Source organism: Gopherus evgoodei, chromosome 15, assembly GCF_007399415.2.
Source record: "Gopherus evgoodei ecotype Sinaloan lineage chromosome 15, rGopEvg1_v1.p, whole genome shotgun sequence".
NCBI classification, from domain to species: Eukaryota; Metazoa; Chordata; order Testudines; family Testudinidae; genus Gopherus; species Gopherus evgoodei.
Window position 1 is genome coordinate 14,413,945 of NC_044336.1, and position 13,755 is coordinate 14,427,699.

A 13,755-nucleotide genomic window follows, 5' to 3' on the forward strand; every position below is an offset into this window, starting at 1 on the left:
AGCAAGTGCAGGTGGAGAATACCAAATGACACAGGGCTGTGAGAGAGATCAGGCCCAGAAAGCAGTAAGGTTGGCAGAGAGGGGAGGAGAGCAGGTGAAGAAGGTGCCAGTATGAGGAGAGCTGGTGAGAGGCATTAGAGGCCATGGGATGAGAATTGAGAGCAAGCAGAAAAGACACCGATGTTCCCTTAGCCTTTTCTGTTTAATCAGGCCATTCTCTCACAGTAAGCTTCCCAGTGGGGTGGCAGGTTGTGTGTGAATCACATGCTGTGCTCAGTCTAAAGAGTTAGTTTAGTACTGCATAAGTGGATTCTCTTCTTGCTTAGTTGTTTCCGGCATGTGGCTCTACATTAGAAGCACTAGCTAGAGCTGTCTCTAAGAAGGGATTTGCCACAAGTGTAAATGAGATTAGATTTTCCTTATTTTTAGTATGTGGGAGGGAAGCTGATTTACAAGTGATTCTGTCTCTGTCAGAGACAGACTTTGGAAGCATATATACTCTCAGAAAAATATTCCTGGAGCAGTTTAAACTGTGATGCTTTGGCAGCAATAATCTAATAGGAAAAATTCTCTCTCAGTGACCAGGAAGAATTTGTGATTGGTTGCTGATGTGAACAACAGTTGAGCTAAGTAAGCTCCTTTCCTTCTTGTTTACCTTGACCTATTTCCAGTACTGTACCTATATGATGAATGACTACACTCCCTCAGGCCTAGATGGCAAGGTCCAGAAAACGCTGAAAAAGATCTTTGGGTTTGACTCCTTTAAAACCTCTCTGCAAGAGAGTGCAACCATGACAGTGGTGAAAGGTAAGGCATGACTGGCTTTCTTGGGACTCTAACCTTATCTCTTCAATTTTAAGTCTTGCATTGTGAGATGGTGTTCAAAGAACCAGTGTCACACCTGTTTTGATATTGAGCCAAAATCCCAGGATCCTTCTCTTGTTTCCACTAGAAACCGGCACATGCACACAGCTCTTGGCAGCAGCCATGGCAGCATTAGATCACCAGTATGATTCTGCCTGTTAAATAGCATGGTATTGGTTGGCATCCTTCTTTGTCAGTGGATGCTATTTAATACAGTGATAGAATATTCTTTATCAAACAAACTATAACACAGATTCTCAGTTCCAGTCCAGTACTGGGAGAATTTGTGGTAAAGTTTAACAGGCTGCGATAAAGGTCCAGGTGGTTTGGTAGCTGGATGTAGAATCTGAGTTAAAAGCAAGCTTCTCTGGAAGTGAGCTTATACAGGTTTGGTATGTCATTTAACTTCTCTGTACTTTGATTTACACCTCTGGGTAGAATAATCCCTGTCATCCAAGGTATTATGCGGTGTAATTAACGTTTATAAAGTGGTTGGAGTTGCTTGGAAGGAAGCCAGAAGAGAAGTGCAAAATATTGCTGCTATTTTTTTACTATTATTTTAAAAATTAAAAGAAACCTCTCTCATGCTGGCATGTGGCATTGTACTTGCAGAGACACGCTTCTAATATAATTTGTCTTGATCTAAAAGACTTTGTGCCCACTTCTCCAGAGCAGAATCTCAGTAAATTGCCACGATTTAGTAGCCTTGAGCTTTGTTTGTCTTTGCAGGCAAGAACGATGTCTTTGTATGCATGCCCACAGGGGCAGGGAAATCCCTGTGCTACCAGCTTCCTGCAGTTCTGGCAGTGGGCATCACCATTGTCATTTCACCTCTGATTGCACTGATTCAGGTAACCATCTCCTGTTAGCTGTGGAAAAGCAATCAGTGAAGGGAGGGTGGGGAGACTGTGTGGATGCACAGTTGGATCCAATCCCTTCCCTCACTGCCAAACTCTGATCCTAGTTTGTCTCTTTATTCTCATTTCATTGATGTGGGTTTGGTTTTCTGATCCTGTGAGTAAGTGAGAATACTGCTGCTAACTGCCTTGACAGTAGAGTGTTTCCAATTAACCGTAGTTTAAAGTGTCCTGGCTTGCAGAACCATGGCAGGTCTGTATTACAATCTAACATCCTAAAGGTGGGAATAAGGAGACTTGAACTAAACTAACTGCAGGGGGATTTTTTTTTTTAAACTTTTAATAGGTGATCTAAATGATCACTTCTCTCTCCTTTTGCCCCATTGCCTGTTACCTCCATTCAGAGATGTACTATCTGGAGGCAGCAAAGTAGAACATCTGAAATGGATTAAACTGGACCATTCCTAAGAAGAAAACTATTATTTTCTTTATTTCTGTAGTAAAACCCCTGGGAAATATCAGTTTTTCCTCATAACAGATATTTTGCTTAGCATCAAGCTGTCTTTCTGTCATTCTTCCCCACTCCATCACGGAAAGAGGAAGTTTCAGGAAGCACCACTCCTTGAACACTTTAAGGCTTCAGGGCAATTACATATGGACATTTAGCCTTTTCTGGTGCTTTTTCACCCAGTTGTGAAGAGTGACTTTCCCTGCTGTTTTACTTAAATCAAATGCCTTAGAAAAGTCTAATACCACACAACATTCTGGTTAGCATGTACTTTGGTGTTGTCTTGTGCTATTTTTTTAAAAGGGATCAGGAACTGAGAGATCTCAAAAAATAATTGTCAGTGAGGAATTCCTGTCAAATGGGGCTGTTTCTAGTGATGTTCCACAGTGATGTTCTAGGCCTAAGCTTGACACTTTCAATACTTGTCAATAAATTATTTGGAAATACATATAAAATTGAACTGACACAAAGATTGGCAGAATGGTAAATAATGACGACTTGGATCATTTGGTAAGCTGGGCCCATTCAAAGAAAATCTGTCTTAATACAGCGAAATGCAAGTTTATACATTTAAGAACAAGGAATGCAGGCTGTAACTGCACAGTGGAAGACTGGATCCTGGAAAGCAGTGATTCTGCAGAGGATGTAGGGGTCATAGTGGACAAGCAACTCAACCTCAGCTCCCAGTGTCAGTCTGTGGCCAAAAGGGTTGATGCGATCCTTGGATGTATAAACAGGAGTAGAGAAGTGATCTTACCTTTGTATGGGGCATTAGTGAGACTGATACCGGAATACTGCATACTTTTTTAAAAAGGATGTTGAACAGAGAGAGTGAAAGAGAGCTCCAAAAATGATTTGAGGGCAGGAGAAAATCCTATGCAGTGAGGGATTTAAATAGCTCAATCTTTTTAGTTTATCAAAAACAATATTGAGCGATGACTTGATTACAGTATATAAGTATCTTTATAGGGAGAAAACAGCAGGTACTAATCAGCTCTTTCATCTAGTTCAGAAAGGCGAAACTGGAACCAATGGCTGGAAGTCAAAGCCAAAGAAATTCAGATTAGGAATAAGGCGCAAATATTTAACAGGAATGGTCTTTAACCATTGGAACAACTACCGAAGAAGTGCTGTGTTCTTCCACTTTTGATGTAATCAGATTAAGACTGGACACCTTTCTGGAAGAGATGCTTTGGCTAAAACACAAGTTCTTGGGCTCTGTGCAGAGGTGATTGGATGAAATTCTATGCCTGATGTTATGCAGAAAGTCAGAATGAGTGATCTAATAGTTCCTTCTGGCTTTTAAAATTGATTTAATTTTACCCGAGAGATGGCTCAATTTTAGTGTTGATTGAAGTGATCCTGGTACATAGTCTATACTCCATTAAATCTGTGAAGTGCTTTGGGATCCCGAGAGATGAATTGCACTATAAAAATGTGAGTAGTTGTTGTTGTCATGCATTTTCCTTCAGTGCAGTGAGCTGATGCTGATCATTCTGAGATGATCTCATTGTCATCTCCAACATCTGAAAATAACTGGGTCCCTGCTGACAGTCTCATTGCTGATAAGAGAACCTTTGTCTCTTAGAAATGCTGTTGGTCACCTGAAGAGATGGGTGGCCGATAAAGGTGAGCAGTTTTGTTAGCTGCTGCAGTTAAGCCTGTTTAAAAAGACTCATGCACTTAAAGACAATTGGAGCTGAGGCTATGCAGTAGGTGAGATGTGGGTGGACAGAGTCTCGAAACTATAGGACTAGAGGTTATTGTGTTTATCTCTGTAGTAATTGTTTTGGTAAAGACTTTCTTCAATGCCACTTGCTTCTTTTTTAATCACAGGACCAAGTGGATCATTTGTTGGCACTGAAGGTCAAAGTCTACTCTTTAAACTCCAAACTTTCTGCTCAGGAAAGGAAGACCATCCTGGCTGACTTGGCAAGCGAGAAGCCCCAGGTGAAACTCCTGTATATCACTCCAGAGATGGCAGCCGCCGCCTCCTTCCAGCCCACCCTGAACTCCCTTGTGTCTCGAAACCTCTTGTCCTACCTAATAATAGATGAGGCTCACTGCGTCTCCCAGTGGGGACATGACTTCCGACCCGACTACTTGCGACTGGCCTCCTTACGCTCTCGCATACCCAACACACCATGTGTCGCCCTGACTGCCACAGCCACCAAACAGGTCCAGGATGACATAGTGGTGTCACTGAAGCTAAAGCAACCTGTTGCCACCTTTAAGACACCTTGCTTCAGATCTAACCTGTTCTATGATGTGCAGTTTAAGGAGCTCTTGACCGATCCCTATGCAAATCTGAAGGATTTCTGTCTGAAGGCCCTTGAAGAGAAGAATGCCAAAGGGGTAGGTTTAAGTCTCAGAAGCTACTTTCAAGGGCAGAATGGTAAATGGAACAGAACTGTCCTAAATATTGTGGTATCGGGATGGCACTAATAGGACTAGAATGGGGAAGGGAGAGGTCCCTGAAAGAAACACTCAGGTACTTTTTGAAAAACTTCTAAATCTCTGAAATTCTTGGCATCTTTACAGATATTGACCTCACCTTGATGACAAGGTGGTGAACTTCTCTGCCTTTGTAGAGTGATACCCACACACAGTGTCACTGCCCTCTTCCCCCAATCCTTCACCAAGTCTCAGCGGATGGGGATTGATGTGAGGGGGTTCTGCAGGGAGCTGGGAGAAGAATCTCCCCACCCTTCTACTTCCAGGCTATGAAACTGAGTTGCCCCACAGCTGCTACTGCAGTAGCCTCACTGATTCTGCATCCTCTCTCCGTGTGGTAGGGAACACTGGCCATTGCAGATGTGCTCCTATCCCTTTCTGTAAGCCTGACTGTTCAGGGAGTTACTGCGGGGCAGCATTTCAGTACATATCTGATGGAGACCCTCTCTGTGGGCTCTCCGGTAAAGCATTGGAGGGTGTAGCACTCAGGAACAGTCTCAATGCTTATTGGGTCTGATCTTGCAACGTACCCTCCATTTCCTACTGAAGGCAATAAGACTTGCCAGTGTTCATCAGTTCACAGGATCAGGCCCACTGTGCCAGAGATCACTGGCTGGGCACCCTTCCTGGAGAGACACGGCTCCATGTCTAGTTGGCAGCCGGTTTCAAGCTGAGTGCCCCAAGGATCAGGCCTAGGGCCAGTTTTGTTCAATATCTTCATTAATGATCTGGAGGATGGCGTGGACAGCACCCTCAGCAAGTTTGCAGCTGACACTAAACTAGGAGGAGCAGTAGATATGCTGGAGGGTAGGGATAGGATACAGAGGGACCTAGACAAATTAGAGGATTGGGCCAAAAGAAACCTGATGAGGTTCAACAAGGACAAGTGCAGAGTCCTACACTTAGGACAGAAGAATCCCATTCACTGTTACAGACTAGGGACCGAATGGCTAGGAAGCAGTTCTGCAGCAAGGGACTTAGGGGTTACAGTGGATGAGAAGCTGGATATGAGTCAACAGTGTGCCCTTGTTGCCAAGAAGGCTAATGGCATTTTGGGCTGTATAAGTAGGGGCACTGCCAGCAGATGGAGGGACATGATCATTCCCCTCTATTCAACATTGGTGAGGCCTCATCTGGAGTACTGTGTCCAGTTTTGTGCCCCACACTGCAAGAAGGATGTGGAAAAATTGGAAAGAGTCCAGCGGTGGGAAACAAAAAGGATTGGGGGGCTGGAGCACATGAGGAGAGGCTGAGGGAACTGGGATTGTTCAGTCTGCAGAAGAGAAGAATGAGGGGGGATTTGATAGCTGCTTTCAACTACCTGAAGGGAGGTTCCAAAGAGGATGGAACTAGGCTGTTCTCAGTGGTGGCAGATGACAGAACAAGGAGTAATGCTCTCAAGTTACAGTGGGGGAGGTTTAGGTTCGATATTAAGAAAAACTTTTTCACTAGGAGGGTGGTGAAGCACTGGAATGGGTTACCTAGGGAGGTGGTGGAATATCCTTCCTTAGAGGTTTTTAAGGTCAGGCTTGACAAAGCCTTGGCTGTGATGATTTAGTTGGGAATTGGTCCTGCTTTGAGCAGGGAGTTGGATTAGATGACCTCCTGAGGTTCCTTCCAACCCTGATATTCTATGTCCATGTTGTTTCAGCAGATGCTTTATTTCCCTTATGGTTAAGGGGTCTGGGGGAGTTTGGTGTGGGTTCCTGTGCCAGCTCTAGTCATCCTTGGGTCTTGTTGGCTTTTTATTTTGGTGAGCTGTATTTATATCTAGTTCAAACAAAGGCGCCTTTAGACATGGGCCATTCTAAATAAAAATACATTAAAAGTGTAAAAATAACATTTCTTTCTCAGCAGATTTTGTTTTCTCTCACTTGACAAACGCATACACATAGGTTTGGTTTTGCTGTGTGTCTGTGGCAAAAAGTGAGAGAAAGTGCTTTGCCCCGTGGATATGGCACTAGCCTAGGATTTAGAAGAACTGGGTTCATTTCTCCCTGTGTGACCCTGGGCAAGTCATTTAGCCTCCCTCTGCCTCAGTTCTCCCTGTGCAGAATGGGGATAATAGCACTGCCCTGCCTCCATTACAGATTGTGAGGAGCCCAGATACTATAATGATGGGCCATGGCAGTACTTAGGATAGACATGCTTCCTGCTTGGTTTACTTCCCCACTGGGAATACTTACAACTCAAAGGATATTTTGCAGCTGCAGGGGAGCCAGCACAGGGAGAAGAGTCTCAAGCTTTTGTAGCCCTGTCCCCTCAGCAATAATGGCTATGAGCTTTTTCTGTCTTCCTCCGGATAGCGTTCTGAATTTTCTCTTCTCTGGCTCTGTGTAGGTATACTCCGGCTGTGGCATTGTGTACTGCAGGATGAGAGAGGTCTGTGACCAATTGGCTATTGAGCTGAGCTACAGAGGAGTGAAAGCCAAGGCCTATCATGCAGGTACTGGAGATTATGTCTACATTGTACAGCCCCTCAGTCAGGGCTGCAGAATTTTACATTGTCTAATAGTCTGGGTCAGGGCTACCGTAGGGAGCAACTCTGTACATGTGTTCCTGTGGCTGCTGAGATTTGGTCAAGAGCCTGAGCTGACAGGCCCTTGATCTGAGTGGGGTGGGATGGGGTGGAAAGGTGCTTCTTTGGCTCTGGAACTCAGTGCCCTCTGCTGGTCCTATCTATTCAGGCTTTTGCCTGAGAGGGAACTGAATTTTCCTGTTGGGGTTGGGTGGGTATTGAGTCCTTTTGTTTGATGATGAGCCAGTTTGAAGTGGAGGGTAATATACTTGGCTTTGACCAGCACATTTTTATACATAGGAGAGTAGGGAGAGATTGCTGGGAAACTGAGGGGTGAAAGGATATCTCCTCTTTCTCTCCGATTTCACTGCTTTCTCTCCTTTTCCCTCCCCAGGGCTGAAGGCAGCAGACAGAACTTCGATTCAGAATGAGTGGATGGAGGACAAGGTCCCTGTTATTGTTGCTACTATCAGTTTTGGAATGGGAGTTGACAAAGCCAATGTCAGGTATGTAGGAGCCTGGGCAGAGAGGGGAAAATGTCTTCCTTAGGGTCCCTCCCCCGTATACTAACTGCAGTCTCAAGAGAACTTGATACACTTCTCTAGGCCTCCCTGTGAAGAAACCAAATCTCCACCAGGGGGCATGGGGATGGGAGGAATTCATATTCAAACTTCGTAAACATGTGAGAGGTGTTTCTGTTTAGAAGCTGCAGAGAGCAGAAAGATTGGGCTTTTACTTGTTAAACACAGATCATTAGAGGGTCTGACTTGAGGGGACCTGCTGCAGACAAAGTCGTTTAGACAAATTCTCCTTTGCTGCTTTCCGAGGTTTAAAGGGGCTTGACAGTTGCTTTTGCAAGATTCGGTTTTGACTTCCTTGTTTTCTCAGAGGTTTCCCTGGAGGGTTGGCGACTGGCATCAAATAGACAAATTTGAGCAGTGGAGAGGAAAAGGCATTCTTAGCTGCTGTTTAAAACTATGCTTAATTCCTGATTAACTCAAACTGCTGACAGACACTTTGAAGAAAATTTGTCTTTATGAAAGATTCAACACACCTGCCCCTTCAGCTAAGGGCCAAGAGAGCTCAAATTATTTTAGTCCTCTAGCAAAAACTGGGAAGACAAGACTTGATATTCCTGATATTTCTAAGGTAAAGGACAAACAAAAAGAAAAATCCTTTCAGGTCTTCGTTATGCGTCATTACATTTGGTTTTGGGTGGTTGTTTGTTGTTTTTTTTTAAATAGGGGGGCACATGCAAACATGCCTGTTTGCAGGTCACCAGAAAATTCAGAAGAATGCCTTCTCTTGCAGTAATGCCTGGGCATTATTGTGGGGAATAGCATCCCTATAGTAAGAATCAGATTTGCTGATTTTTCTGAGTGCTCTAAAATCCTCGTGCATAATAGCATTAATTTAATAAATGGAAGGTTAAAGTCTCTAGTCAGCACCAACAATACAGCAACCTGATCATGCTGCTCGCTCAAGTCCTGGACAGTTCAAGACCTGAGGGCTTGGCTACACCTGCGAGTTAGAGCACATTAAAGCAGCCCCGGGCACCCTAGCTCACTACCTGTCCACACTGGCAAGGCACATAGAGTGCTCTGATTCCAGGGCTAGAGTACTCCTGGTAATCCACCTTGGTGAGAAGATTAACACTTGGTGTGCCTTGGCTGAAACGCCTGGGTGTTGGTGTGAACAAGGTGTTGCATTACTGCGCTCTGATCAGCCTCCAGAAACATCCCATAATCCCCTTAAGTCAAGAAACCACTCTTGTCATTGTTTTGGAATCACTACAGGAATGCAGATATGCCCTTTGAAAGCTCCGTTTCTGCCAGCTGGCATGCTTAGCTGCTCCAAGACAAAGCAACCATTACTGTGGAATGATGGGGCAGGGGAAGAGGGGGTCTGCTGCTGTCTGAACTTACAAGACAGCATGCTGACATGCTCTCAGCCTCCCAAAAACTCACTCGCTCTCCCCCCGCATACAGACACTCCACCCTTCCCCCCAATTTAAAAACACATTGCGGCCACTTGCATGCTGGGATAGCTACCACAATGCACTGCTCTCTGTGGCCGTTGCAAGAGCTGCTAATGTGACCACACCAGTGCGCTTGCAGCTGTCAGTGTAGACAGACTGCAGCGCTTTCCCTACTGCGCTCTCCGAAGGCTGGTTTAACTCAAAGTGCTCTACATCTGCCAGTGTAGCCGTGCCCTGAGTGTGATTAAAGAAAAACAAGTAATGATGGCTTCACGCAATGGCAGCATGATCGAAGAGGCTGCTGGACAGCAGCATAAGCTCCCACAATAGAATTCTATTCTAAGAACTGGTTTGATGTTGACAGAGAGAGATGACAGTATCAAACCAGTAATATGTGTTTGTCATGGAAAACAAACACAGTAAACAAATTTCATCTTTCTACAATAATTTATCCAGTCTAGAGACCCCAAAAGTTTACAGCTATCCATATTATTTCTCAGAGGGCTGTAGTTTCTATGAAAGAGGTCTGAAGGAAATGTCGGATGCTAGAAAAAGTTAAGTCATTTGGTACTTTTAAAAACAGTCATAGCAAACCTCAAATGGGATTCCTCCCATAACAGCGTGTTTGTTAAACTGCTGTAGAAAAATCAACGGTAAACATTTAAAACCATCCCTTAAAAACAGACTGTGTGTACCCTTGTCACCCCTGTTAAAATGGAGATTGTGATGTAATTATGGTGACACTATCAACCTACATTCCCGCCCCGTGCCCCCCAATTGCTGTGCCACATCATGGCCCAGGGTGGAGTTAGTGCAAATTGGGATAATTTGGTCAAAGAGTTCCTCAGATACAGGTCTCCCCTCCCCCATGAGGATCTGATTTAAATATTCAAATTGCTCTAAAACCCAGGAGGCTGGACTAGATGACTTCTTGAAGTCTCTTCCAGACCTGCATTTCTATGATTCTGTGTTTAGAGAGATTTTTTTGAAAATTACTGTTTCACAACAGAGGCTGGGGTAGACTTTTGGAGATGGGGAAGGACCCCATTGAGATGAATGGGTTAGCTCACCAACGTGCCATCTTCCTAAGCACAGTCATGGTTGCTACTAGATTGCTACAAAGGCAGAATTGACTATTGTGCTCCTCTACTTGTACAACCCACATAATTCAGCACAGAAATGAGGAGTCTCCTTGTACAGTATTATGAACTGTAGCAACCTGCTGCAAGGAATCCTTGTACCAGTCAATATGTCAGTCCCTAACGCAGTGGAGGGCAGAGGGAGAGCATACAGATGAATGAGAAAATACATAAAACAGCACATTTAGCCATTCTGTGTTGTTTGTAAGGGCAACCCGGCCAAAACATACTTACAGTAGAATCCCAGTGGCTCTTGCCAGCTGCTGGTGCAGAGTTAAGTGTGATGGGCAGAACGGACTATTTCCTGGCTTTCAGTGGTTTAAGGATAGACACGTCTGATATTCCAGAAGGGTATGTGGTACTATCCATCAACCTTAACCCTGCAGTAACAAAGTTCTTGGGACGGGAAGTGTACACACATCATCAGGTATAAGATCATGCCTGGGAAGTGCTGGAGGAGGCCACTGAGGGAAATGAAGGGAGTGTTAGTCTACTGTTGTCAGCCCGTCCCTGTTTGCTGCTTATTCACTGTGGCTGGAGATGGTGTGTTTGAGGTGCTCATAAACATACAGGCAAGGAGGAAATGTTCTGCTTTGCTGCCTCCTGGCTGGTTATAAGGATGAGGATAACCAGTGATTAGATTCCTGCAGTCTCTCACTCCATACCTCTGCAGCACACAAACTTCTGGAGTGTGGGGTTTAGCATACACTAATGAGGTCACTTTTGAGGGAACCCTTTGTATAAAATATTGGCAGCACATCACTGGAGCATTAACTGCTCTGGGACCCAGAGGGTAGAGAACACAGCTGTCACGAATGTTCTAACACAGGGGTAGGCAACCTATGGCACAGGTGCCGAAGGCGGCAAGTGAGCTGATTTTCAGTGGTACTCACACTGCCCAAGTCCTGCCCACTGGTCTGGCGGGCTCTGCATTTTAAATTTAATTTTAAATGAAGCTTCTTAAACATTTTTAAAAGCCTTATTTACTTTATATACAACAATAGTTTAGTTATATATTATAGACTTATGGAAAGAGACCTTCTAAAAATGTTAAAATGGTTTCGCGTGCCAATAATACTTAAATTAGAGTGAATAAATGAAGATTTAGCACACCACTTCTGAAAGGTTGCCGACCCCTGGTCTAGCAATTATAGGTTTAATTCAGCCATGCAATGGTATTTTGATTGCAGTTTTTGTGTGCAACTTTAATGGTTGTTTAGTAATGATCCATGGTGGCATATTATGATTGTAAGGGAGCCCTTACTGTACAGGGGAAGTTTGTGAGCCAGAATTCCATATGCATAGCTTGTAGGCAAAGAAGCGTCTAACTGAAGTTTAAATGGGGAAAGGTGTATCGCCTGTGTATACAGGAGGTCAAACTAGATCCCAATGGTCCCTTCTGGCCTTAGACTCTGAATAATACTATTATAAAACATGTTGCAAATTCTTAACGTAAATAATGCATATTAATAACATGCACAACTTTACAGTAAAAGAACGCAAACTCCTGGAGATCAATACTGTTTTCTCCCCCCTTCACAGCTACAAATCTTTATGCATTTATAGTATATACACCATGCCTATTCTCCTCCACTCGCTTTGGGTGTGTTCCACTGACTTATTGTTCACACACACACTAGGCTTTTGTTGTAGCTTCCCTTGGTGCCTCTTCACTGTTTTAAGAATGCCCAGTTAAGAATCCCTTGCTCCATTCCCTCCCAGGTCCTTGCTCTCACTTACGCTGCTCTGTTTCTACTTTGTTGGCCTCAATAGAGAACATCTCTGTGTTTGCAATGATGAGAGAAAAGACTTCAACTTGATGCTTACCATTCTCTTATCCCGTGCAGATTTGTTGCCCATTGGAATATTGCGAAGTCTATGGCTGGATATTACCAGGAGTCCGGAAGGGCTGGGAGAGATGGGAAGCCATCCTGTTGCCGTCTCTATTACTCTAGGAATGACCGGGATCAAGTCTCCTTCCTGATCAAGAAGGAGCTTTCTAAACTCCAGGTAGGATCTGCAGAAGAGCTTCCCACAGCATTACTAACACTAGGTTTGCTCTTTGCCTATGTCACAGTCCTGGCTAGTACCACCTTCTGCACAATTCATGGCACTATAGGTGCTCCCTGCCTCAGTTCACAAATTATGGCAGCCTGTTTGGAGCAGGGCAGTCTGTGCTGCAAGCTCAGCACCCATCTTTACATAGTTAAACTCAGAATTGGGCTGTCTGTGCCTTTAAACAGGCAAGTGCTTGATTGTAGTGCTTGAAGCCAAGGCCCTAGCCTGGTTTAGGGCTTGCACTGAAGAGCTCCTTCTCTGTCCAAGTTTCCCCCAGAACTCCCCTGGAGTGGAAGCGGACAAGCCTTCTTAACTGGCCTGCTGGCTTCTGATTGGACAGGGTCTCCTCCTGGCCTTTCCGGGCCTCTGGAGGACTAACTCTTGTTTGTAGCCTGGGCTGAGTTGGTTTTCCTAGAGCAGGGGGGTGTCAGTGCTCCAATCACTGCTGCAAGAGATAGAGAAGGCCAGATACACCCCCTCATGGTCTAGTTCAATGGCTCTCAACCTTTCCAGACTATTGTACCTCTTTCAGGAGTCTGATTTGTCTTGCATACCTCCAAGTTCCACTTCACTTTAAAACTACTTGCTTCCAAAATCAGACCTAAAAATACAAATGTCACAGCACTGAAAAATTGCTCACTTTCTCATTTTTACCATACAATTATAAAATAAATCAACTGGAATATAAATACTGTACTTGCATTTCAGTGTCTAGTATATAGAGCAGTTTAAACAAGTCATTGTATGCATGAAATTTTAGTTTGTACTGACTTCGCTATTGCTTTTATATAGCCTGTTGTAAAACTAGGCCAATATCTAGAGGAGCTGATCTACCCACTGGAATATCTCTGCATAGACCCAAGGTTACACGTACCTCTGTTTGAGAACCACTCTTCTAATCAGCCCCTTGTTTGCAGTTATCTCAGACTGTCCCAAGGCAGTTTCCCCAGTTCTGGCCACATTACTGCTACTAGGACTGGGGTTAGAGGCATTGGGCTTGTATCTGGCTGCAGCAGTGCCACTGCTTAGAATGGAAGAGGCAGAAATGCTGGGGAAGAGATGGCTGGACCTGGCTGCAGCGTTATCAGAGGGTCTGGAGGCATGACAGAGGAGGTGGTGGTTACTCTTGGCTGCGGTACTATCATGGGGTGGAGAAGTGGAGCATAGATCTATTTGCAGCTCTGTTCTGGAAAGATGATCAGGTTTGGCTATCAGCAGAGGTGCTGCATCTGACCATAGTTACATCGAAGGTGGCTTCAAATATTGTCTTTTATTATTCCCAGGAGAAAAGAGGCACCTTGAAAGAGTCCGATAAAGCTGTGCTGACGGCGTTTGATGCTATAGTGAATTTCTGTGAAGAGCTGGGGTAAGTGTCTCTC

General features: G+C 44.4%; 1 protein-coding gene across 9 annotated transcripts in view; it reads left to right on the forward strand.

Moving 5' to 3' along the window:
- RECQL5 (RecQ like helicase 5) overlaps nt 1–13,755 on the forward strand; it is a 57,240-nt gene that overhangs the window by 668 nt on the left and 42,817 nt on the right. For 8 of the 9 annotated variants that reach the window (XR_003996578.1, XR_003996577.1, XM_030534009.1 and 5 more), the window contains exons 2-8: nt 672–807; nt 1,594–1,715; nt 4,066–4,584; nt 7,024–7,129; nt 7,596–7,707; nt 12,166–12,328; nt 13,660–13,742. Coding sequence is in view for 7 of the 9 variants with exons in the window: in XM_030534009.1 (XP_030389869.1) it covers nt 684–807; nt 1,594–1,715; nt 4,066–4,584; nt 7,024–7,129; nt 7,596–7,707; nt 12,166–12,328; nt 13,660–13,742 (1,229 nt within the window). In the remaining 2 variants the exon portion in view is untranslated. Of the gene's footprint in view, nt 1–671; nt 808–1,593; nt 1,716–3,817; nt 3,859–4,065; nt 4,585–7,023; nt 7,130–7,595; nt 7,708–12,165; nt 12,329–13,659; nt 13,743–13,755 lie in introns of those variants that run through there. The other variant, XM_030534012.1, reaches the window with a different exon arrangement.